Source organism: Muntiacus reevesi, chromosome 9, assembly GCF_963930625.1.
Source record: "Muntiacus reevesi chromosome 9, mMunRee1.1, whole genome shotgun sequence".
Classification (NCBI taxonomy): Eukaryota; Metazoa; Chordata; class Mammalia; order Artiodactyla; family Cervidae; genus Muntiacus; species Muntiacus reevesi.
In genome coordinates, this window is record NC_089257.1 from 63018795 (window position 1) to 63043419 (window position 24625).

General features: G+C 48.6%; 2 protein-coding genes across 2 annotated transcripts in view; one reads left to right on the forward strand and one right to left on the reverse strand.

Annotated features, from left to right (window-relative positions):
- TMPRSS4 (transmembrane serine protease 4) overlaps nt 1-19840 on the reverse strand; it is a 28398-nt gene extending 8558 nt beyond the window's left edge. The window contains exons 1-7 of the mRNA XM_065946134.1: nt 19793-19840; nt 12057-12090; nt 9419-9532; nt 6587-6739; nt 4942-5071; nt 1786-1887; nt 453-493 (exon numbers count right to left, since the gene is read on the reverse strand). Coding sequence (XP_065802206.1) covers nt 453-493; nt 1786-1887; nt 4942-5071; nt 6587-6739; nt 9419-9532; nt 12057-12090; nt 19793-19840 — 622 coding nt within the window. The remainder of the gene's footprint in view (nt 1-452; nt 494-1785; nt 1888-4941; nt 5072-6586; nt 6740-9418; nt 9533-12056; nt 12091-19792) is intronic.
- Nucleotides 19839-24625, forward strand: part of SMIM35 (small integral membrane protein 35) — a 74131-nt gene continuing 69344 nt past the window's right edge. The window contains exon 1 of the mRNA XM_065946135.1: nt 19839-19845. Coding sequence (XP_065802207.1) covers nt 19839-19845 — 7 coding nt within the window. The remainder of the gene's footprint in view (nt 19846-24625) is intronic.

Here is a 24625-nt window from a genome sequence, read left to right on the forward strand (position 1 = left end):
ACCTCTTTCTTTGCTCAGTCATTAGCTCCTAAGGACAGAGGCCAATTTTCTTGCTTGTCTGGTATCTTCTACTTCCAGCTAGCATCCGACAGTGATGACGCATCTTAACTGTTTCATGACTCTTTGCTAAATGAATGAGCAGATGAGATTACATGGGCCCTGGCCAGGGGTGGGAGCAGGTAGAGGCTCAGTCCTGCCCTTTCTGGTTTTCCTACTCTCTCTTGGATCTCTGCCCACAACAATTGTGGAGATATGGGTGGATAGTGGGAGGGAGTTCTTAACATCAACTACTTGAAGGAGTGTTCACCTATAAGCCCAAGGTCCAAGTAGCAATGTCTGGACAGAATAGAGTGACACTTGGAGTCTGAGTGATTTAAGAATGAGGATGAAGGTCTTCTTTCCTGCTTATTGCTGGCCCAGGACCCAAACCCTCAGAGATGGAGTATACTCACCAAGGCACTGCAGGGAAACCAGGGAGCCTGAGAGACAGGGGCTGGAAAGGAGACATAGGCATCCTGTGGTTTTTGTTTATCTCTCGGCTGGGAGGCAGGGACTCGGGTCTCCTGGCACTGTTGATTCCAGTCCCCTCCCAGCATCCGGGAAATATGAAGCCTTGCCTGGTGGGGGCTGTATAGACACTGTGCTGTGCTGCCCTTGGTTATTCAATCATGTCTGACTCTTTGTGACCCCATGGTCTATAGCCCTCCAGTCTCCTCTGTCCATGGGATTCTCCAGGCAAGAACACTGGGGTGCGTTGCTTGCCCTCCTCCAGGGGATCTTCCCAACCCAGGGATTGAACACAAGTCTCCTGCATTGCAGGTGGATTCTTTACTGTCTGGGCCACCAGAGAAGCCAAAGGATACTGGAGTGGGTAGCCTATCCCTTCTCCAGGGGGTTTTCCCGACCCAGGAATCTAACCAGGGTCTCCTGCATTGCAGGTGGATTCTTTACCAGCTGAGCCACCAGGGAAGCCCCATATAGACACCATACTTCTATCCAACTCAGTGCAATTGGATGCAATTGGATTTCACACCCCTACTGATAAGCATCTGCTATATGCTGGGCTCTGCCTGAGTCACAGCCCACCCTGGGGCTCTTGGCAGCCTGAGATGGAAGAGAGCAGAACTTGGACCAGCATCTGTGGCACTGCGGGCTCAAATAGAAGAGGAATGGGATTTTAGTGAAACTCCAGGCAAACAATCATTCTGCTCCTAGTCCTCTCCTTTTCAAGATTTACTCTTTGATGAAAAAGCGGCTCTCAGCAACCTCCCTGCATGCTAAGGAGACATCATTCTCTCCGTGGGGTGACAGTGTTCCTGTAGATGCTGGGCTCTGGCACGGTGGTGGGCATGAGAATAGGACGTTGACAGTGGCCATACAGCTGCTCCTCTGGAGGGTTAGAAATGCAGGGGAGGGCCTACTCTGGCCTGGGTGAGTGGCAGGAAGGACAAAGTGGCCTTTGGAATCTTGCCTCTGGGGCTTAAAGTGGCATAAGGCCATAGGAAACCAATTTGGTTTTCTTATTTGACTGATGAAAGGCCGCCAGTGTGTGGACAGCACACTTTGTCCAGCTGCCCCTTGTATTAAGCCAAAGAATCAACACAGAAAACCGCTCAGAAATGTGATGCTCTAGCTTTTGATATTGGACAGTCTGCCTGGCCAGGAGTTCTTCTTGTTGTCTGGCTTATGTTCCCCTTGCTGCATCCATTCAGGGCGGGCTGGCTGCAGCCCTGACGGCAGCGGGCATGGGTGAGCTTTGTGGGCCAGAGGTGTCCTCTCACTTACCCGCTTGAGTGTTGCACCTGAAGCTCCTGCAGATTCTCTGTGATTTTGACAATGTCCAGATCTTGGGCTGGGCCAACGTTCACAGCTTTGAAGGTGGGTTTGCTGCTCGTGTTGGGAGGGAAAGGGAGAGAGTGAGAGACGTGAACTGGAGCAGGAGCTCAGAACAAGATGGTGGGAGCAGCCCCCACTCTCAGGAGAGGGGTCAGCAGAGGATGCTGGGTGGGTGTGGCAGGGGAGTGGAGGTTGCCTTGGTCAGGGAGGGTAGTGCCTGCTTTGCTAGATGACAAGGGATGTTTCTTGACATCCAGGATTTAGCTCTGAGCACAGTGCTGATGTGGACTTGCTTTCTTGGGCAGGGAAGACTGGTTCTGAGCCCAGAGCTCTGAAGAAATGTTATGGATGCCCCTTTGTAACTCCCAGCTCTGTCCTGATTCCAAATGTCCCAGCTGCTTCTCTTGGTTCAAAGTGAGGGGAATAGGGAGGCAAAGGAAACAAGTTAGCACCCATCCCTACTTTAGAAGGAACTAGATGTGGACATTTTGGTTTTCTAAACAAGGCTTCTGGTCTGAACTTGGTAGTGGGGTACACTTATGGTCCCTTTGGAGGTAGGACAGGCCAAGGTCAGGCTTCACATGCACTCAGACAAACATCTCTCTCATTTGGACTGCTATCCCTCTTTCTCTCCACAAATCCATGTTTGTCTTCTTTCAGACTTTGAGTGTAAGTCTTCCCTCCTCCAGGAAGTCTTCCCTGATTAATCTCATCTTTTTGATTGTTGCTGTACTGAATGTACCTCTTTTCCATCTCTCCTATTCTTCCCCATCCTTTATACCAGTCATACTAGCATCAGCTCTGTATGCAGGTTTGGGTCAACCTAAAACACTGGCTGACTGGCACATTCTCACATGCCTACCTAGGAATCTGGCACTGCCTGGATGACCCAGCCATGGCACCTGAAAGGCTGGAGTCTAGCAGTGCTGGGTTTTGTGCTGAGAGCCCTCAAGCCTGAGGTTCTTGTTCTGGCTCTGACGCTAGCTTGATGTGTGACCCTTGGCAGGTCACATTTTCCCTCTGGGTCTCTCTAAGCCTCTGTTTTCCCCTCTATAAATGATGGGTGGACCAGATGATCTCCAGAGTCCTTCCCGTCTTGAGCCATCTAGAGTTTTGTGGGAAAGAAGGCCCTCCTAGCCAGGGAAATCTGAGATACAGAAAGAGGGATCATGGTGGAAGTGGACATTTCCAGGAGAACTAGCCTCTGTTCACCAGTACATCATGATGAATAATTCTGATCAGCTTTGATCTTGCAGAGCCCAAGAGCGAGATGGCTTGTTGCCTTAAAGAGCTTAGAAGAACAGAGAATCTAGGAGCCTTTTACCTTAAGAACCCCTGGAGACACCCTGGTTTCATAATCAAGCTGCAGCCTGCTATGCTAGTACTGCTGACACTGCAGTTGGTGGACTGCGGTCGGAAGGGGGAGGGGCTGCAGCCAGGAGGCCAGGCTGGGGTTGCTGCTGGGGGAGGGGTGAGCAGGGGCAGGGCTTGCCTTCCTAGCCCTCCTTGGAAGTGAAGGGTGCAGGGCGTCCTCTCCGGAGGGTACTGGAAGCTGCACATCGTGGAGGGCAGAGAGCAGGAGTAACCTGACAACCAGAGAGCAGAAGGCGCAAATAGTTCTGATGGATCGGTGATGGCTGTCTAGAGTACTTATTGAAAAATGAGCTTGAGACTGCTCTAGGGTTTGATGGAAGAGGGTTCTGTGATTGACTGATGGACGATGCCTGCCTAGGATGTGTCGTTTCCACCTAGTCTCTGGGTCCAGTTTCTTAGAATCCTAAAATTTGGGGCCTGCCAGGAAGAGATTATTCCCTGTGCAGCTGAATGCATGGGTCCTTTTTTATCTCTCCAGTTAGGCTCTGAGTGATCAACTGTCTCCCCTCCCCTCCCTTTATAGATGAAACCTACACGGAACAGAGAATTACCCAACCTAGAAACAGATATGCTTCAGATACCCAGGAATTAGGGGGTCTTGGGCACACCTTCCAGCCCTCTTGCTCCCAGCTACTATCTGATCAACTTATTCACCTTCTTTGAACCTATCATAGAACAGATAGAATAATAACTACCTTTGTGGTTTTTGCCAAGATCAAATGAATATAAATATGCAGTGTTAATTACCCTTCTTATAACTGTATGCTTTTTCACCCACTGAAGATTTAAAACTGCTTTTGAAATTTGCTGAGAGAGCTGAGATTGCTGATGAAAACCCAGTGAAATCAGGTTCATTTAAACTAAATTTTAACTAATAGGACTTTGAATAAATAAATAGGATTTTTTGTATTCTGGGGCAGGGACGGCATCTTGCCAAATCAAGAAGTGAGGGTTGAGAAGTAAAGGAAAGGAGGGGATTATAAAGGAGCCTGAACTGTGTGGGGGGGTGGGGATGCAGGTGAGGGTGGGGGAGGAGTGGGGCAGATATTCTCTCTCTGGCACCTCATAACCATCCTATGAGGTTGGCATTACTTCTCCCATTAATTCTTTTTTAAAATTAATTAATTAATTTGACTGTAGGCTTCCCAGGTGGCTCAGTGGTAAAAGAATCTGCCTGCCAATGCAGGAGACATGGGTTCGATCTTTGAGTTGGGAATATTCCCTGGAGGAGGAAATGGCAACCCACTCCAGTATTCTTGCCTAGGAAATCCCATGGACAAAGGAGCCTGGTGGGCTATCCATGGGGGTCACAAAAGGGTCGGACATGACTGAGCGACTAAACAACAACAACAGCCAGGTCTTAGCTGTGGCACGCAGGACCTTCAGTCTTCATTATGGCATGCAGGACCTAGTTCATCCACCAGAGATCAAACCTGGATCTCTGCATTGGGAGCACAGAGTCTTAGCCACTGGACCACCAGGGAAGACCCCCCCCCCCCGACACACACACCTCTCCACTGACTCTTGGACAAACTGAAGCTTACAAGATTTAGCTTCATGCTGCTTGTAAGGGAGTGTTTCAAAAGCAGTTGTCTGACTCTAATACCTATAATTTTTAGGAAAGAGAGAGGAAGGAGGAAGGAAAGAGGGAAAGGGGAAAAGAGGAAGGAGGAAAGAGAGGGAGAGAGGTCATGGGGTGAGGTGACAGCTACTGGACCTTGGGCTGGGTACCTGTTATAGCCCATCTGCCGACAGGCGGTCTTGGCCAGAGCTTCTGTGAAGTCATCAAAACAAGCGGAGGCCCAGTTCTTCGTGGCGGGGTCCAGCACCTGCAGGGTGGATCGGTCCCTGGAGAGGCGGACTGGGAGGGAAGGAACCTGGGTCAGCTCAGGGCAGGGGCTCATCTGGCTCATCTCCCACAGAATGCATCCTGTGACCAGCCCAAACCGGTGGTCCAAACCCTACCGGGAACTGGGGAGCCTCACAGAACACCAACCCTTTCCACCTCAAGGGGAGTTCTTCCTTTTGACTTGGCCTGATTGAGCCTTGCTCTGATTGAGCCTTGCTCTGACAGGAGCTAGGGTGGGGCAGATGTCCTGGGAATAATCTCCCATTTTGATTTTTGCCCTGGCATAATTATTAACAGCTCCCCTTTCACTTTTGGGCTTCCCCTGTGGCTCAGCTGGTAAAGAATCTGCCTGCAATGTGGGAGACCTGGGTTCAGTCCCTGGATTGAGAAGATTCCCTGGAGAAGGGAAAGGCTATCCACTCCAGTATTCTGGCCTGGAGAATTTCCTGAACTGTATAGTCCATGGGGTTCCAAAGAGTAGAACACAACTGAGTGACTTTCACTTTTTAGATGTATTTGCATATATGTATTTGATGGTTGTATTACAAGGCCTTCCTACCCGTGGTTCACACAAGTTCTCTAGTCTGGGAAAATTTCTCAAAGAGGAACCTTGCTGTTTTTTCCATGTAAGGTCAGAGATGGGTAGGCGAGTGAGGATTGCTATTGGCAGTAGGGTGACAAGGCTCACAGGCATTTGATTTCTGATTTTAAAAAAAAGGAGCAAATACACAGGATGTCACTCAGCCTTGCCCTATAAAAGCCCCCATCACCCATGTCCTGGGCTGTCTTTTCTTTGCAGAGCCCAAGTACAAAGTGGATCAAGCTGGATTAACCCAATCCAAGGAAGAACATGGGTTTTTATGTTCAAACCATCCTTTGAAGGACCTAGCTCAGTCTTGTTCCATAACATGTTACAATAAACATGTCTATAATGAATAGCCAACCCTGGTGGCTCAGACGGTAAATAAACTGTCTGTAATTCAAGAGACCTAGGTTCAATCCCTGGGTCGGGAAGATCCCCTGGAGAAGGAAATGGCAACACACTCCAGTATTCTTGCCTGGAGAATCCCATGGACAGAGGAGTCTGGCGAACCACAGTCCACAGGGTTGCAAAGAGTCAGACATGATTGAGCAACTAAGCACATACGCAAAATAAATAGAAGAATCAATAGCTGGCTAGTGGCTGTATGATCTCTTTGTAGTCCCCTTGAAATAATAGGTGTCAGAGAAAAGAGGGAACTCCCCAAGGTCATTCAATTCAGCATCCAGGTGCAGCAGGAATGGGGCAGGCTCAGTTACACCTTCCTGTCCCCTCTGGTCCACATTTGTTCATCAAAATGTACTGAGTGTTTGCTACATGTTGAGTATCGGGGATCCAGTAGATAAGACACGATCCTGTTTTTAAGACTCTTACAATAGGGAAGGAAGCTGACTAGTCAGGTGGCAGGTGCTACTCAGTGGACCAAGAGGACCTGAGCTGACTTCCTGCTCTGCCCACTCCCCTGGCCCCTTGGCCCCTGGGCTCACCTGCCACTGGAGGTCCGTTGGGGAGTTTCTTGACGCAGTACTGCTCATCCTCCCCCGAGGCACAGTCCCGGTGGCTGTCACACACCTGCTCCCTCTGGATGAAGAGGAGGGGCTGCCCACAGAGGAAGAAGTAATTGTCCAGAATCACCTTGACTGGAAGGCAAGGGCAGGGAAGGGCAGAGAGGGCTGATGGTCAGGCAGGCAGCCCAGGGGCAGGAGAGGCTGTGTTTCCCTGAAAACCTGCTGGGCCTGGAGACAGGCAGATGTGGGTTCCAGGCCCACTTCTGCCACCTAATTGCTGGTGTCCTCAGTCTTCTCATCAGTAAAATGGAGAGAATAACACCTGTCCCATCCCTAAAGAGGGCTGAGGAGTCTATCAGATCACGTGTGAGGAGCAACTCAGAAATAGCCCCCACTCGCTTCTCAACCCCAAGTGCTGGCACAGGGCCTCTGGGGAAGGAGGAGACAGCACTGGGCCTGGAGTCTCAGACATGAGCCCTGGCTCTGCCATCTCCTGGGTGACTTTAGACCAATCCCTTGCCCTTTCTGGGCTTCACAGGGTTGTGGAGAATGAACACTTGGTGGGCTGGTGGTTGTGAAAGTGTCTCATCGCTATCAAGCGCAGTTCTAGGACAAGGTGTTTTTACCTGGGGTTGAAAGACCATTACGAGGTTGACATTTTGCTTGTTCCTGCCTTCAGAGTCCATTGTTTCTTCTTTGTCTTGGATGATGGGAAGGAGTCTAGTGTTTTTAAGTCCTCAAGACACAGATATTTCCATACTTTTCCAAACTCTCCCAGCTCCTCCTGTCTAACTGAACTCTCCTTTGGCCTGAAGCTCCCCTGGAGAGCCTAGCATTACCCTTGAGTGGCCCGCAGAGTGATGGAAACAAGTGTCATGATGGGCCTGCTTATTGCTGCTAACAGCTTTCCAGGCATTGTTACCCGTAGTCCTGACAATAACTTTAGGAGGTAGGTGCTATCGTTAACTCATGTTACAAACAGTGAGATGGAAGTTTAGAGAGTTAGGGTTTATTTCCCAAGCCATATGCACTTAGGTGGTGGGGCCAGCATTTCAATTAGTCTGTCCAGCTCCAAAGCTCTTTGCTACTTCTCCTAACCTTCCCTACAGGAGCTTAAAATGTGACTTCTTGGTCCTGATGCTCCTGCTTTGAGAATAAGGGAGAAGGAGCAGGTCAGATATTTCCTCGACTTTCAGGGTTTGGTTCATGGTCAGGAGCCAGGGTGAGAAAGGGTCAGTCCCACCTCCTGGGGGAAGCCAGGATACAGTGTCACAAATTGAGCCCCCAGAAACCAAATGTTGATGGAGCCCAGCCCAGGAGAGAAGTTCAGGTTACTGCTTCTGGTTGCAGACCCTGGGGGCCCTGGGCTGGAAGTCACTCAGGACCTTCTGGGACAAGCAAAGCCCGACTCTAAATCATGTATTAGTACCTGCCCTGGCTCACCCTGAACCTGGCCCTGTCTGCTCTCTCCACTATGTCAGGGCACCTGGTCAGAGAAGGTAAGCTCATCTTACTGTTAGTTTGAGCCAAATAGACTTAGGACAACAAATCTGCTGATACCCACCACCACTCTTGGGCCAGCCAAGGTCAAAAGGGTTTAGGTTTATCTGCATCTCATGTCCCAGTGGGGCACTCAGGATGGGTGATGTTTATGTTTTGGATCTGCATTTCCACTGCCACGAGGTGGAAAATGGACCTACTCAGTTGGGGGGCCTGATTGTCTGTCCCGGCCCTTCAACTGCCACATCCCTCTTCTCTCTCAGTGCCCAAGTGGAGACTGAAGGGTTGGACCAGATGAGCTCTGAGTGTCCTCCGATGAGTCGGAGGCTGCTCTAGGCTCCTGGAAAGCCCTCCTGGCCTGGTGAGCAAACACATGGCCTTGGCCTCAGCCCTACACACTGCGTGATGACCTCGACTTTTGCACAGTCTAGTTTTTAATGCAAGTACTTTACACACATTACCTCATTGGTTCTTTGATATTGCTATGATGAAGACAGGATATTTTACAGGCGAGGCAACTGAGGTTAAGAGAGGTTGGGAGACTTCCTCAAGGTCATACAGCACCAAGAAGGAGCAGCACCGGGATCCCCATCCCAGGTGTCTTGAGTCCTAGTCAGGTCCTCTTGGCCCTACTTCCTGGGTGAAATCTGTGGTCAGTAGCCTGCTTGGCTATGGTGGGGGGTGGAGGTGAGGGCTCAGTCATAGGATGGGGTGTCGGGGAGGCTGAGAGGGACAGACTCTGGGAATCAGGGCTTGCTTGATTCACTCATCTTTTGCCCCGGAGTGGTCTGCCTGGATCACACTGGGTCTTAGGCTCCAGCCATGGTGAAGCCAGAGCTCAAGGCGGGGCAAGGCGCTGCCCTCCTGGGCATCTTCCCTAATGCCCCTTCCTTCTCCCCCTCCTCACAAGCAGACGTGCTCCGCTCCTCCAGCCCCAGAGCTGCCAGAATTCACTCAGCTCTCAGTCGGCAGACCCGGGAAGGAGGAGGCTGGGGGCACGGCTGCTGCACAAATTGCCTGAGTGGGTTTGTAACTGGTGCAAAGTGTGCTTTCCCGGCAGAAGGAATCATCTGGGACAGAATCCATCTGGGATAGGTGGGGGCGGAGTTCATCTCCCTCCACTCAGAGAGGAAGGCTTCTTTCAAAGCAGGGGTGGATTCCAACCTATATGCACATCACCTCCCCTTGACTCTGCTGGGGTGGGGTGGGGGGAAGGGCAGGCAGCGCTGGGAGGTGAGGGCAGGGGAGGGGTGGGTGGGAGCTACCCCTTGCTGGGGTGAGGTTGGAGGCCGGGTGGGGGCTGGGACTTACTGAGGATGGCCACCACGACGATGGTTGCCAGGCTCAGCACTGCTGCGATGATCGGGATCCTCACTTTTTTGAAGGTCTCCAGCGGGGTGCGGGATTTGCGCAGGGGGGTGACATCTGTAGAGGGAGGGAAAGAGCAGTCAACCTTCGGAGGCTGCCCCTGTCAAGGCCTACAGCCTCCCCACCCTCTGGCCCCTGGAAAACTTTGGGGACAGTTTTGTTTGGTGCTGGGGTTATTCTCGCAGACTAGGCTCAGCTTCCTCACTGCGTGGACCCCCACCTCCTTTCACTGACCTGGGCTTGTCCATCTTTTCCAGAGCTCCTCCCACCTGGCGCCTTCCCTTTGTCATGACAGCCTGTCCTAGGATGTTTTACCCTGTCCAGTCTGACCTGCGTCTGCCCCAGGAGAGGCCCATCCCCTTTCCCTTTCCTGGGCTTCCCAAGCGGTTCAAGTGGTAAATAACCTGCCTGTCAATGCAGGAGACGTTAAGAGACGGGGTTCCATCCCTGAGTTGGGAAGATTCCCTGGAGAAGGGCATGGCAACCCACTCCAGTATTCTTGCAAATCCCATGGACAGAGGAACCTGGCGGGCTACAGTCCACGGGGTTGTCAAGAGTCGGACGTGACTGAGCACGTGTGCACGCATCCTCTTTCCTGAGACTCTAAGCCCCAGGTGTGCAGGGGCTGCCAGCACAGCACATGCTTGTCCAGTCCAGTGTGCTTACTGGCTCAGTCGTGTCCAAGTCTTTGTGACCCCATGGACTGTAGCCCGCCAGGCTCCTCTGTCCATGGGATTGCTCAGGCAAGAATAGTGGAGTAGGTTGCCAAGCCGTCCTCCAGGGGATCTTCTTGACCCAGGGATTGAACCCGCGTCTCTTAATGTCTCCTGCATTGGCAGGCGGATTCTTTACCACTAATGCCACCTGGCAACAGAGTAGGTTATTAATAATGTTAGTGGGGGGTGTTTATCAAGTTCCAGCAGTGAGTGTTCAAAACTGTCCTCCTTCCTGTGGCCGTGGACATGGAGACATTTTGTTTCTTCATTCATGTGCAATTTCTTCATTGAGCACTTACCTCTGGGGATACAACGTTGGCTGGTTTTCCCAGAAGTGAATGACTTATTGGGAATTCTTTGATGAGTTCCCTTGTCCAGGGCCCAGTGTCTCTGCCTTGCTGATGTTCTCATGGAGAACATCATCATGAAGGGAAGGGTTTTCCTGGTTTATTGTCTATAAAGTTTACTGTTTATAAAGTTAGCCAACCCACTGACCTATGAACAGCCTCCCTGCCTGCCTGAGTTCCTTCCTTCAGCCTGTCCGGCCATCTGCTGCTAGGCAGAGCTTCCCAATACTTTGCTTTCATCCTATCATGTCCCTCTCCAGAACTCACAAAGCCTCCCCACAACTTCCATAACTGGACTACACTCTTCTCTGGGCTTTCAAATCCAGTGTAATTTGGCCTCCCTCTCCCAGTCATTCAGATGAATTCCCATTGCTAGTCCTCGCCAGACCCCATTCCACATGAGCAGGTTCACTCCCTGGTCCTTGCACAACCTGTTATCATTCTTAACCTCAGAATCTTCACTTGGCACTGATTTCTCCCTCCCGGGCTCCCTTAATTGTTTCCTGGTTTGGCAGTTTCCAGGCTTACTCAGGTGATGGAGCACTTGTATGTCTGGTGTTCTTTGGGGATACCATGGAATATTGATATGTTAAATTGCAAAGTAGAAATTAGGCATCATTTTACCTGCTGAAGATTGTATTGTTTGTGATCTTTATTAACCCATGACCCTGAAATAATAAGCTGTCAAAGTGAGTGGGTTTGGTCATTTCCTTATGAACCTGTCATATTAATATTTGTTCTCTGCTCACTTTTTTTGCTGATCCAGGCTATCAGGCATAGGTATCAATACTTTAAGGAAATGGAACAAGAGGAAAAAAAAATCCCTCCATGTTTGGGAAGACTTTATCTATTAACTCCTTTTTTCTGCTGTAAGTCAGGCAAATACTGCTATTTTCATTTTATATACTATTTTTTGCTTTTATTTTACTTTTTACAATTTAATTAAAATTTTTTTTGGCTGCACTGCATGGCATGTGGGATCTTAGTTCCCAGACCAGGGATCAAACCAGCATCCCCTGCAGTGGAAGTGTGGAGATTTAACCACTGGACCGCCAGGGAAGTCCCTCTCATTTTCTATTTTACTAGTGAAAACACTTTTGTTCAGGTTGTTCCTTGGCAGCATGGTCAGACTGTAAGCTTCATGAGGACAGGGGCATTAGCTGTTGTATTTACACTGTAGCTCAGTGTCCAGTCCAGGCCTGGCCCATGCAGGCTCTCACAGTATTGTTGAAGGGATGAGAGAATGAGGAACTGAATGAGTGAATTAGAGAATCAGTACCATGGGGTTTTAGGTTTGTTGGTCCTATTTCCCCAGAGACTGTGCCTCCTACTTATATTAATAGAATGAATCCTGGAGATGGCACTTGCTCAATAAATGTTTGTTGAATGATGGATGGGTGTCTCCCGTAGCATATAGCACTTGGAGGTGGTGGTGAGGGTCCTGCAAGAGGGGTTTTGTATCTACTTGGCAACTGACTGAGGCTGAGGTAGACAAAGGAAGGCCAATCCTGAGCTTACCGAGGCTGTTCAGGGGTTGATTGATCTCAGGGTCCTGTAATTGAAGGAAAAACAGTCAGTGAGTTAAGCGAGGGAACCTTCTAGTCTGGGGTATGAGCTGAGGGAAGGGCTTTTACCTACATTCTCTTTTCCCAGTTAAGTCTAAGTTGGAGTGCTCCATGATATCTGAATAATTGGTTCAAAATATGAAAATCAGTTATGTATTCAAATGACCTGGTACAGCAGGTTTGCTATTTGTAGCAACTAGTTATCAGTTATAGAAGCAACTGGCTGCTGGGCTATTGTGTGTTTTACTGAGTTTCTGAGATGATTTTGCTTTCTTCTATGTTTTTGTCAATCATTTGTCTACTTTTATGGATGATATGATTCTATAGAAACTTGAACAAACACTTCACAAAAGGAGATATTTCTGTGGCCAGTTAAGTGCCAAAAGATGCTTGATATCATCACTCATCAGCCTAATGTAAATTATTATTATTATTTTTACCATGCCACACGGCTTGTGGGATCTTAGTTCTCTGACCGGGAGTTGAACCTAGGCCCTTAGCACTGAAAGTGCAGAGTCCTAACCACTGGACCACTGGGGAATTCCAGGCCAATGTAAACTCAAACCATAATGATCCATGTCTACACAGACACCAGAGTGGCTAAAATTAAAAAGCCTGACAATAACAAGTGTTGATGAGAATGTGGAGCAGTTGGAAATCTCACACACTGCTGCCATGAGTGCAAGTTGGTACAAATATCTTGGGAAAAGGTTTAGTTGACTTTACTAAAGCTAAACAAATGACTCTTCTATGATTCTATGACCAAGAATTAGGGTCAAGAGAAATGAGTACATCTGTTCAGCAAAACACCTGTATATGTCTTTATACTACACCCCAAAATCAATCTCTGGTGGAATAGATATGTAAATTGTGGTATATTCATATAATGGAATATAATTCAGCAATAGTCAAGAATAAACTAGTGTAAAATGCAATGGCACATGGAGTAACCTCAAAGACATAGTAATAATAAAAAAAAGAAACTATAGACACAAAAGAGTATTATTTCATATATATGATTATAAGGTAAAGGTAATCCATGGTGATGGAAATCATAATAGTGATTATAATGAGGGTTATTGGAAGGAGCACCATGGAGCCTTTTGGAACGTTGGAAAACTGGATCTTGATCTAAGCTTTTGTTACATGGGGGTATATTGTTGTTCAGCCACTAATTTGTGTCCAACTCTTTTGCAACCCCATGGACTGTAGACTGCCAGGCTCTCTGTCCATGGGATTTCACAGGCAAGCATACTGGAGTGGGTTGCCAGTTTCTTTTCCAAGGCATCTTTCTGACCCAGAGACTGAACCTGAGTCTCTTGCACAGCAGGCGAATTCTTTACCACTGAGCCCCCATGGGTCAAAATTAATTGAGTTGTACATTTTAGATTTGAGTAGTTTACTGAACATATATTATACTCAATAGAATAAACAAACAAAAATAAAAAGCAACCAGGACACTATTTTTTCGAGTGTAGTCTTGTCAACACACATATAAAAATACATACACAAAGACTCTCATGCAAAGTACTTGCACCTTTTCCTGTAAGGCAGAGGCTAGGGGAGGGTGCTGCCTAAGTTCATGCTTTCCTGCGTCCTGTGAACTCTCTTTTCTTTCTTCCTTTTCCTTGTCCAGCACATGACCTGGAGTCCCTGGGCAGGGAGAGATCTAGGTCTCCACCCTCGGGCTCACCTGCCCACTGGCTGAGGTCACAGCCATTCCAGAGCAGGTGGGAAAGCTGCAGGTCCCTGGACATTTCCAGCTGGAATTTCCCGAGTCCCACTGGGGATTGAGAGGGACTCTTCTAATGCCTGGGTGGGTGATCTAGATTAGAAATTGTGGGGTCCCTGGGAGCTGCCTGCTCCCATGGCAGACACAGTCATTGGGAGAAGGAGCTTATTCCTTTCTTCCTCAACTCTGTGGTCTGCTGTGGGGACTGTGCCTGACTTTGCCCTATGGGGGCACTAGGCCATGGGCAGCTGAGGGATGCAGCAGAGATGGTCAAGGCTCTGCAGGGACCGAGTTGGAACAGGGACTCTGCCTCCTATTAACTGTGAGCCTTTGGGCAGGATACTTAACCTCTCTGAGCTTCAGGCGTCCCCTCGGAAGAGTGGGGAAAATGATACTTGCATCAAAGTGCTGCTGTGAGATATCCAGTGGGAAGTGCCTGGTTCACAGAGCGGCTTCCTTCCCGGCCCTTCCACCCTGTGCCTCCGGACGCTTGGCTCAGGACTCTACCCTGGGAACTCTCCAATCGGGTGGTCTCTATTTTTTATTGCCTTTGTGCCCTCTGTGCTTTGCATCTGGCTTGTACCTAGTAGAGGCCCAGTAAATGACTGCTAAATTTCTGGGCTCTGTACTGTAGTTCCTTCTGGGCCATCTCTCCTCCACCATCACCAGGGCCTGCATCAGTAACTACATTCCAGGATGAAGATGAGAACAAATCTGGTGACTCCCTCAGTTTTGGTAGCTACAGAGTCAGGTGATGTTATCAACAGTAATCCACACACAATCAGCAAGTAATGGTCTACAAAATTCCTTTGTCTAATTCAGTCAAATACAAAGGTGAAAAGAAATAACACTTGTCTGATAACCAGAGTGGTTCAATAGCTAAGTATTAAACAAATATTTGTTGAGGGCCTGTGCACTGCTCTGGGAGCTGCGGATTTAAAGACAAATGAGAAATCATTACAGCAAGGATGGGAGAAGTACCAAACAAGATATGTGGGGCCCTACTCTTGAGAAGCTTGTATCCTGGGGTGAGGAGGGGGTGGGGGAGTGGGGGGAGAGTAGGGGAGGGTAGGGGAGAGCCGACCATCAACAGATAAACCCAGAGAGAGTCGGGTGCTATGTGGAGAGTAACGTGGGTGATGGGAGACAGTGCCCAGCTGTGTGCTGAGAATGGGAGATCTAGGGAAGGGATCAGCTTAGGGAGGCCTCTGGTCTCAGGCTTGAATGACTGGAAGTTGCCAGGCAGGCAGGAATAAGCTTGGTGCTGGAGGAAGAGAATGGAGATCGGTGTGGCTACATCAAGGAGGGATAAATAGACAGTTGGTGAGAGATTCAACTGTGCTTCAAAGATAAAGGCAATGTGTGTGTGTGTTCAGTCGCTCCGTCAAGTCTGACTTTTTGCAACCCCCTGGACTGTAGCCCCGTCAGGCTCCACTGTATTCCAGTGGAAGTATTCAGTATTCAGTATTCCAGGCAAGAATACTGGAGTGGGTTGCAATTTCCTCCTCCAGGGGCTCTTTCTGACCCAGGGATTGAACCCGAGTTGACCTGAGTTTCTTGTGTCTACTGTGTTGGCAGGCAGATTCTTTACCACTGCGCCACCTGGGAGGCCCCTGAAGGTGATGTGTTCTTGGTCGCTCACTCATGTCTGACTCTTTGAGACCTCATGGCCTGTATCCCACCAGGCTCCTCTGTCCATGGGGATTCTCCAGGCAAGAATATGGAGTGGATTGCCATGCCCTCCTCCAGGGCCTAAAGGCAATAGGCCTTACTAATAGATTGAATGCTTTTGGGTTTTTAGTGAACAGGCAAGAGGATATATGCTGAGATGTGGAAGGCTATGGGAGGGGGAGTTTGGAGGAGTATCAAGAACATCCAGTTAGTGGCCAGTCCCCTGTCAATTCCTTCTTTTTCACGGAGTCTGCCTGCGCATAGATGTCTGCATTGGTTGAAGTAGGTAGGTTGAGTCTCTTTTGTTTATTATTTCAACAAATATTGACTGTTTGCCTTTGGTGGGTCCAAATTGTGCTAGAAGCTGAGAGAGAGAAGGAACAAAAGAGGCTTTCAGTCTGTACTTGCTGGGACCTTGAATTCCTCATCTCTGAACTGAAGTGACCTCAGTACCCTTGGCTAATACGCTTTCTGTCGCTGTCAACTAAATATTGGTCATTATACAAAAAAAGCCATACCTTTTAGAAAACAAGAGAAAAATAGGGAGAAAAGTCTGCAAACTAGAATGATAGAGGCTGCGGTTGTTTTGGTCATGACTGCACCCCTGGTGTCTCCTACAATGCCTGACACATTGTGGGTATTTAATAAACCTTTGCTGAATGAAAAAATTAAGGAAAAGATTGCAGTTCACGGCTCAGTTCCAAGCTAGCCTTGAAGAAGCTGGCTGTTAATTCACACAATAGAATATTATGCTGCCGTCAAAACACATAAATTATACTGCCACAAAGTAATACGAATGGCTTGAGCAATTTCATATTAAAGGAAAAATTAACTCCCAGAAGATTTCATGGAACACAGAAACTTTTCCAAAAAAAGCAAGGAAATTATGAACATGAGATTCAGGTTGATCTAGCACCCTTTCTGGCCTATCAAAGATGTACAACTAAGATTTATTGAATTAATAAATAAAAGAGACTTGCCCACCTACCTCAGCAAGGAGATCTCCTGGTTAGATGAGGGTTATTGCTAAATCCTAGCTTTTGTTTTGAGTGGTAAGTTTATGGAGACTTATTATGTTATTGAAACTAGGCTGTGAGCTGTGCAGAGTGAGCCCTGCATGGGCCAACAGTGAAAAATACCCTAAATCAAGGATTATGATTTATCCAGGGCCGAGTACCCAAGGGTCAAAGAGAAAAGGAAAATGCAGCCACCTGGCTCTGCTGCGGGGTTCAAGGTGTTAAACTCCCATCCTCCTGATGTTCTGCTCTGATTCCCTTTTTTTTTAAGAAAGATTTTTTTTTTTTTGATGGGGATCATTTTTAAAGTCTTTATTGAATTTGTTACAATATTGCATCTGTTTTATGTTTTGTTTTTTTGGCCCCAAGGCATGTGGGATCTTAACTCCCTGACTAGGGATCGAACCTGCACCCTCTGCATTGGAAGGTGAACCGCCTGGGAAGTCCCTGCTACTCTTATGCTGCCAGAGTTCTTCAGTTAGTGGCCCAGTCTCTGGTTTTACTTGAAGCCTCTCTGGCAAACATCTCCAGCACAGAGATCAGAGATGGTGGATTACTAAACTTCTGGCAAGGGCAGCTGCTGACGGTCAAGGGCATGGGGGAGAGTGGGTAGGAAGGTAGGTGCATTTTAGGCCTATGAATGGCAGCTGAGGAAAATCAATGCCAACGACTTTCCCGAGCAGGATAATGATGGGGACTCAGCAGCTGCATTGCCTTTTCGTCCAAAATCAATCCTGAGCGGTTGGAAGCGGGGAGGGGGAAGCTGAGAGATGTGGGGACTAGATTAGATCCTGGGATCTGGCCTGCCCCCAACATTGTGGTGGATCCCCGCATGATCACAGTGCACACGGCTGAAAGGGTCTCTGGACACCATCTCAGGTGACTCCCTTGTTTTCCAAGGAGAAAACCCTCCAGGCAGGGGGAGTGTTTTGCCTTGGAGTTGATAGAGGGAAGGGGGCTGGGAGGCCACCAAAGCCCAGCTGTGCCTACTTCCGCTTTGCTGGAGGTGTCTCTGTTTATCCTCAGCTTGAACTCAGCCTCTGGCCACAACTGCCACAGCCCAGGCCCAGCCCTGCCCATGCAAAGGCATTGGCCTTCCTCTTTTGGTTGCGGCTGCTGGGGGGGTCACCCGCCTTATTGACTTAGTCTGCCAGTAGAGCCCTGACTCACGGGGCCAGCTCAACCGGTGTCTGACCCAGGGCTCATCCTGGAATAAGGCTCCTGCCGTCTGGAGTAAAACAAAAGGGCAAGAATCCCTAGGGCCCCAGAGACAGGAGGGCATGAGCTGGAGGGAGGTGGGGGTGGGTGGAAGTTATTTGACTGGAAAACATTACATTACTGCCTACTGCCTGATTCTCTCAGAGAATCTTCTTACCTTGTTCTTCAACTGGTGTCAGAAAGACATTAACCCAAGACCAGAATATGGAGGCAGAACAACTTATTCTGCAGTTGGGTATTGTTACTTGTTTTTCATAAATGCCACGAGGATTAAATACTCTCACAACAACCCTGAGAAGTTATCCCCACTTTATACAAGAGAAAACCTAGACTCCTGTAGATTGAGTGGTCACTATGGCCCCAGAGCAAGTAACAGATCCAGCCCTTGAGGCCAGGCTCTTGGACTTGGTGGACTGTTGTTTTCATTTCCCCACTGTTTCAGGAACCTGTTTGGTTGTTGTCAACCGGTACTGGATCCTTCTGATTCTCTACTCCCCTGCAATGAGGTCTAGTTGCGTATAATTAGCATGTAATCAACATGTAGAACTTACTTCCAGCATCTCCTCAGCCCTTCCTCAGTCTGGAGGCAAACCCACCTCTGCATGGTTCTTGACTCTGCTCAATTATCCATGAACAGGGGTGAGAAAACCTTCCTCCCAGACTGAGTTAAGGAAAGGGCCTACTGCAGTGCTTGGCACCTGGCAGGAGCTTTATTGATTTACTACCCCTTCTTCCCTCTGTTCTTTTAGCTTTGCACCTTTATCACCTGCTCTCCTTCCTTTATTTACCTTTATTTTATTTACTTTCTTTCCTTTATTCATCTCAGTCACTGCTGCTTTATTATTTTTTTAACTTTTAGTTTTCCACTGGGGTACAGCCGGTAAACAATGTGATAGTTTCAGGCGGACAGCAAAGGGACTCAGCCATTCATATACGTGTATCCATCCTCTCCCATCCAGGCTGCCACATAACATAGAGCAGAGTTTCCTGTGCTAGACTGTAGGTCCTTACTGGTTATCTGTTTTAAATATAGCAGTGTGTGCATGTCCATCCCAAACTCCCTAACTATCCCTTCCCCTCAAGTCCCTGTTGTTTTAGACCCCAAGAAACTCCTGGTTGTATTTAGCTCAACTCCAAATCACAGATAACTATCTCAGCTGTTTCCCCTTCAGCACAGACATGATGAATCAAACATAAGGCAGCTCTTGTTTTTAAATGGGGGCGAGGATTAAGTGTACTGTAGGAAAGACAAAGACCCAGTTGGGGGAGTATGAGTTCTCATCTTGCCCTGACTTGCTGGGTGAGCTTGGGCATTCTCCTCAAACTTTCTGAACCTCAAGATCCCTTCAGTAATTGGGAGCTCTCTTTCAGAGATGATGAAGCAGAGAAGAGGGTACCTAATCGCAAAATGAAATGGGCACCACCAGGCTAATAATGAGGCAAAGAGGAAGCAACTGCTCACAGAGGCCAGAAAGCCTGGTCAGCTCCTAGGTGTGCTTTCTTTGCCAAGCAGCCTGCCCTTGGACCTCATTCCTCTCTTCTTTTCTGTAATGCTATCTCTTCATTCCTTATTCCAGAAAGAAGTTGGTAGGGGCAGAGTTGGCTGACTGGGGTGTAGAAGAAGGGAGAAAAGCAGAGGTCTACAGAAAGGAGCTGTCTGGCCTTGATCTGGTCTGTGGCAGCTTCAGGCTCCCACGGGGTCTGAAGCCCTGGCTTCCCATGGTCTCCCTGGGAAAACCGAGAGCAGGGATGCTGCTGTTGCTAGGTGATGGGATATACAGGTCCTCTGGGACTCTGGCAGGTGGCAGCTAGGTTGCTAAGGCTGGTGATACAGTAGGGAGGGGGGACCCCCAGGGGAGTGGCGGGGGGTAGTTCTCTGGGTGAGCCAGGGGACCCAGAGGCTGCTCCCAGTCAGCCTGCAGAGTGGGGCTCAGCCATCGGCTGGCTCAGGGGCTGCTCTGAGGGGCCTCACACAGTTCTGACCCATGAACCTGCATCTCACTTCCAACCTGACGGCAAGCAGTTACATGCTGTCCATCTGCGGTCTGATGCCTTTGGCAGGCTGAAGCGAGTACCCTCTCTCTTGGGTGCCTCCGCCATGACGGGTAAGGTAAGGAGGGTGGCTGTGAGTGGGGCTGAGGGATCACGAGTCAAGAGAGGAGGGTGTGAGTGTCCTAAGACAAGCCTGGCTGGGAAGCAGCAACCCTGAGTACATGGAAGGTTCTCAGAGATGACAGATCATGCTGGCTTTCAAGTATCTTCTGAACTGTTAGAGCCCGTGTCCAGGCAGAGCCCCCCAGCCCTGGCCACGCAAGGTGGGTATCCCCTGGCAAGGAGGGGTCTCTGGATATACTCTTGCTCGCTCTGCCTTGGGCAGAGACGTGCTTATGGCGGCATGCTTTCCTTTGGACCAACCTCAGTCTCAGTTGCTACATTCAAAACCATTTCGTCTTGTTCTAAGCCACATAGATGCTAACCTGTTGGCTACTTGAGCTGAGCACCTTGGCCCCATCCCAGCATATAATGGCTCAAGGGTAGGGCCTGGGGTGGAAGGGAGCTGTCGGGTGACCTGCCATTATCCTGTGACCAGCCTGCTGCTCACTGCCATCAATTAAGAATCAGCCTTTGTGTTCAGGTACAGCTCTCAACTCCAGGTAGGGCCAGGGGAGAGGGCAAAGGTGTGACAATTCCTGGCTTACAAGTGAGGAAACTGAGGTACAGAGGCACTGTGCTGCTCAGCCTAGGTCACACGGCTGGACATTGTAAAGGGCTGGCGTGAGGTATTAGTACATGCCTGTTGAGTTGAGTCAAACTGAAGGAAGCTGGGGTTCCCCAATGCAGAGCCCTTGCCTCCAGCTGATGTTGCTGTTACCTGTCGCTCCTACAAATCCCACCCTAGGGCCATCCTCCGGCCTCAGGAGAAGCAGCCCCTTCTCAGCAGCCTCTCTGAGTTCTCTTAGCAATTCTACTTTATTCAGTTTGCTTTCTGATAGTGGCTCCATCCAGCCCCCTTTCCCTTCCCTTCAGGGTGTGATGGGAAGGAAGGTGTCCCCACCTTTGCACCCCTGAGCCAATGCCCACGCAGAGGCTGAAGGGGACAGGAGAGCTGTCAGGAGGCAGGCCACCCAGACTGAAAGGGACACTTAGGGGTTTGCCTTTGGGAAGAGCTGATGGATCTCAAAGCTTGGCAGAGTTCTGTAAACCTTGTAATTTATCTGAACTAAGGAACGGCCATCCGTGATGCAGGCTGAGGTTGATAAAAGAACCCCACAAAGTTTATATGGCCTTTGAAAAATCATACTCCCTTTGCTTGTCCTGAATTGTCCTTTAAACTTTAACAGGGAGAGAAATGGTAGGGAGGGACGAGGGACTTTGGTGTTATAAAATCTGACTCTTCTATTTACCTGCGGAGCTCTTTTTTTAGCTACTGCTTACCTTAGGTAAATCATTTAACATCTTCTGGACCGAGTTTCTTACTTTGGAACTCAGGTGTGATACAACTTACTCTGATAAAACCTGACAGTGAGGAAGTTTCCATCAGGTGCTTTACCTGCCAGTTTCGATGCACCATTTCAAGCTCACAGGAACCCCCATCTGGTCTTCTCACGGTCATACAGACTTGCTCCTGGTCCCCCTCACTTGGTGTTTGTGGGTGTTTGTGGTGAGGAGGGGTGTCTCTGCTCTCGTACCCTCTGAACTCTGAGTCAGGAGCACTGACCTGAATCTAGTTCCGCCCCTTACCAACCATGTGATCCTGAGCAAGTTACTTAGTCTTTGTTTCCTCACCTGTAAAATGGGGAGAATACGATCTATTTCACAGGGTTGTTGGTGAGGATGAACTGAGATGATGCGCACGGTGCTTTGATGTGCAGAGAAATTGTTGTTGTTCAGGCCCTCATTCATGTGTGACTCTTTGCGACGCCATGGACTGTAGCCTACCAGGCTTCTCTGTCCATGGGATTCTCCAGGCAGGAATACTGGGGATCTTCCTGGCGTGAAAATTCACCCCTCCAACATACCCCGGAGGCTTGGGGAGCAGGACTCCCCACAGCATTGGAGGAGGGTCTGGAGGTGGCTCTGCACGGGGAACACCAGCTTCTAGTGGGCCGGTTTGGCTGCTGCAGCAAAGAGCTGCCATCTCCTGGCTGAAGTCTGTAGTGATTCCGGGATCTCTACCCGTGAACCCTGAGCTCGCGATCCTGTAAACGGCGCTTCAGCGCTGCTTCCGTGGCTGCTCCGCATCTATTACTTTGCAGTTGTGCAACGTGAAGCTCCTTTCCTGCGTTCCCATTGTTATTGTTCAGTCACTCAGTGGTGTCTGACTTTCTTGTGGCCCCATGGACTGCAGCCCGCCAGGCTCCTCTGTCCGTGAGATTCCCCAGGCAAGAACACTGGAGTGGGTTACCATTTCCTTCTCCAGGGGATCTTCCTGACTCAGAGATTGAATCCAAGTCTCCTCCATTAGCAGGCGGATTCTTTACCACTGAACCACCAAGGAAGCCCCCTTCTTTCCTGCCGACTCAGATGACACTGGGAGCGCTTGGTGAAGTTTCTCCTTTCTGGGCTGCCATTTTCTAGGGGAGACTGTTTCATCCTGGATGGATGGAGCACGTGCCTCAATCAAGTTATTTAACCCCTCGGGGCCTCAAGGATGTGTGTGTATGTGTGTGTGTGCATGTGTGAGAGAGAGAGTGAGAGACAGAGACATAGATAGAGGTAGAGATTCAGTGTCTTCCTCTTAATGAGACCAAAATATGCATAGCATATAGCACATTGTCTGTTACACAGTAGGAATGCAATAAATATTAATAATAACAATAACAACAACAATAATACTTTGTCCATTCAGTAAGACATTGTTCTGGGACTGGAGATATAGCAATGAACAAGTAGGCAAAATCCTTGTGCCCACCGAGTATATATTGTATTACTTAAATTAATAATTCACAATATTAATATAGAACCTAGGAAGGGCTTGACATAACAGATACTAAAATATCATTAATTAATAATGAGAAAGTCTAGTAGAGGGTCTAGCATGTGTTTAATAGGAGAGGAGCAAATGGTAGCTATTTTATGGTTTCATCAGGTCAACGGTTCTGACTTCAGGAAAAGAATTGAAGGATGAGGGTGCCCTGGGGGTAGAATGACCAGGGCAGTTAGAGGACCTGAAGTGATGTCATGGGACGTATGTGATCTTTCCATGAACAAAGATTGGAGGATGCAGGAGCCAGAGAGTGAAGATTTTGGGTAGCACAGATGTGGTCCTTTAAAATATGTAGGGCTGGACTTCCCCAGTGGCTAAGAATCGTCCTGCCAATGCAGGGGACACTAATTTGATCCTTGGTCGGGGAAGATTCCACATGCCATAGGGAAACTAAGCCTGTGTTTCTCTATTGAACCTGTGCTCTAGAGCCCAAGAGCTGCAACTATTGAAGCCCGTGCACCCTGAGCCCATGCTCTGCAACAAGAGAAGCCACCGCAATGAGAAGCTCATCTACCACAACTAGAGAGTAGCCCCTGCTCACCACAACTAGAAAAAGCCTACACAATCAAGACCCAGTGCAGCCAAAAATAAAAAATAAATAAAAGTTTAAAAAATGTGTAGGACCATCTCAAAGTAGAGGCAATAAGGATGCTGAGGACAAATGGGGAGAGTTACGTAAAGATGGCTTTCTCTTGGCAAAGGAAGATTGTTATGAACCACAGAAGGACTATGACTAGAAGCTGAATCATGAAGGAAATTTCCGTTCTAGACTAAGGCAAGGCCAGTGAAGTGCTCTGGGGAATCCTGGGGGGATTTGGTGGAGCCCCCAGAGGTTGCTGCAGCAGGAGAGAGGCAGGGGAGGAGTGGATGGGGGTCACAGTTCTTTCAAATACTGCAGCTCTGTTTTTTTCTGTTTTCCACATGGGGTTCTATATTAGATTTCAGAGGGGCCAAGGGCTCTGAGGCTGAACCAAATTTGGAGAAAACACTTATATGGAAGACCTCTAAAGTCCTTTCCTTAGGGCCTGTGATTCTGAAGAGTTTGCTGTTAATAAGGAACTTCCGTTACCTCCTTGCCAGATAAGACTAGTCCTAGTGCTGATTTATTCATAACATTCTCTCTTTAAATCAATTTTCTGTCCTTAGTGATCTCATAGTAACTTGATTTTCTCCTAGGTAGCATCAGGCATGAAACCTGTCCTAGGCCTTCTTGAACGTTTGAGTTAATTATGCCCACTGGTTTCTTGTGTCCATGTGTTTTCTTTCTTCCTTAGTGACCTTTAGTAGCTTAGCAAGGAATGCAGTCTCCTTGCAGAAATGACATTGTCTTTATTCCATTTGATGATACCAGCTGATGCAGTCTTCCCTAAATGCATACTTTATTACAAAATTTATCAGCTTCTAGATAGGAAACTGGGGCCCTCTGGTCTTACAGTTTCTAGTTTAAGTTCAGGTCTTATGGGTCTACATCTTCGAGGAGATGAGACAGCAGGAAGGAAAAGCAAGTCACTGGATCCCAAACTCCCAGAGCTTAGTGTCCCAGCCCTGACTCCTCTTGGCTAAGTGATCCTGCTCAAGTCACTTGAGCTCTTTGAGTCTCGGTCTCCTCATCTGTACAAGGAGGATCACTACATCTCAGAGAGCCGGGGTAAGAGGCAGAGAGATTCTTGGGACTTTCTGGTGATCCAGTGGCTAAGACTCCATTTTGATTCCTGGTCAGGGAACCAGAGCCCACATGCTGCAACTGAGAACTCACAGGTTGCAACTAAGCCCCAGTGCAGCCAAATAAATACATATTAAAAAAAGGATTCAGGGAGATTCTGGATATGAATGTGCTTCTCAAGCCACAAAATGCTGCCCTTGCTGTGTTCAGGTGGAGAGGAGACACAGCTGCTATT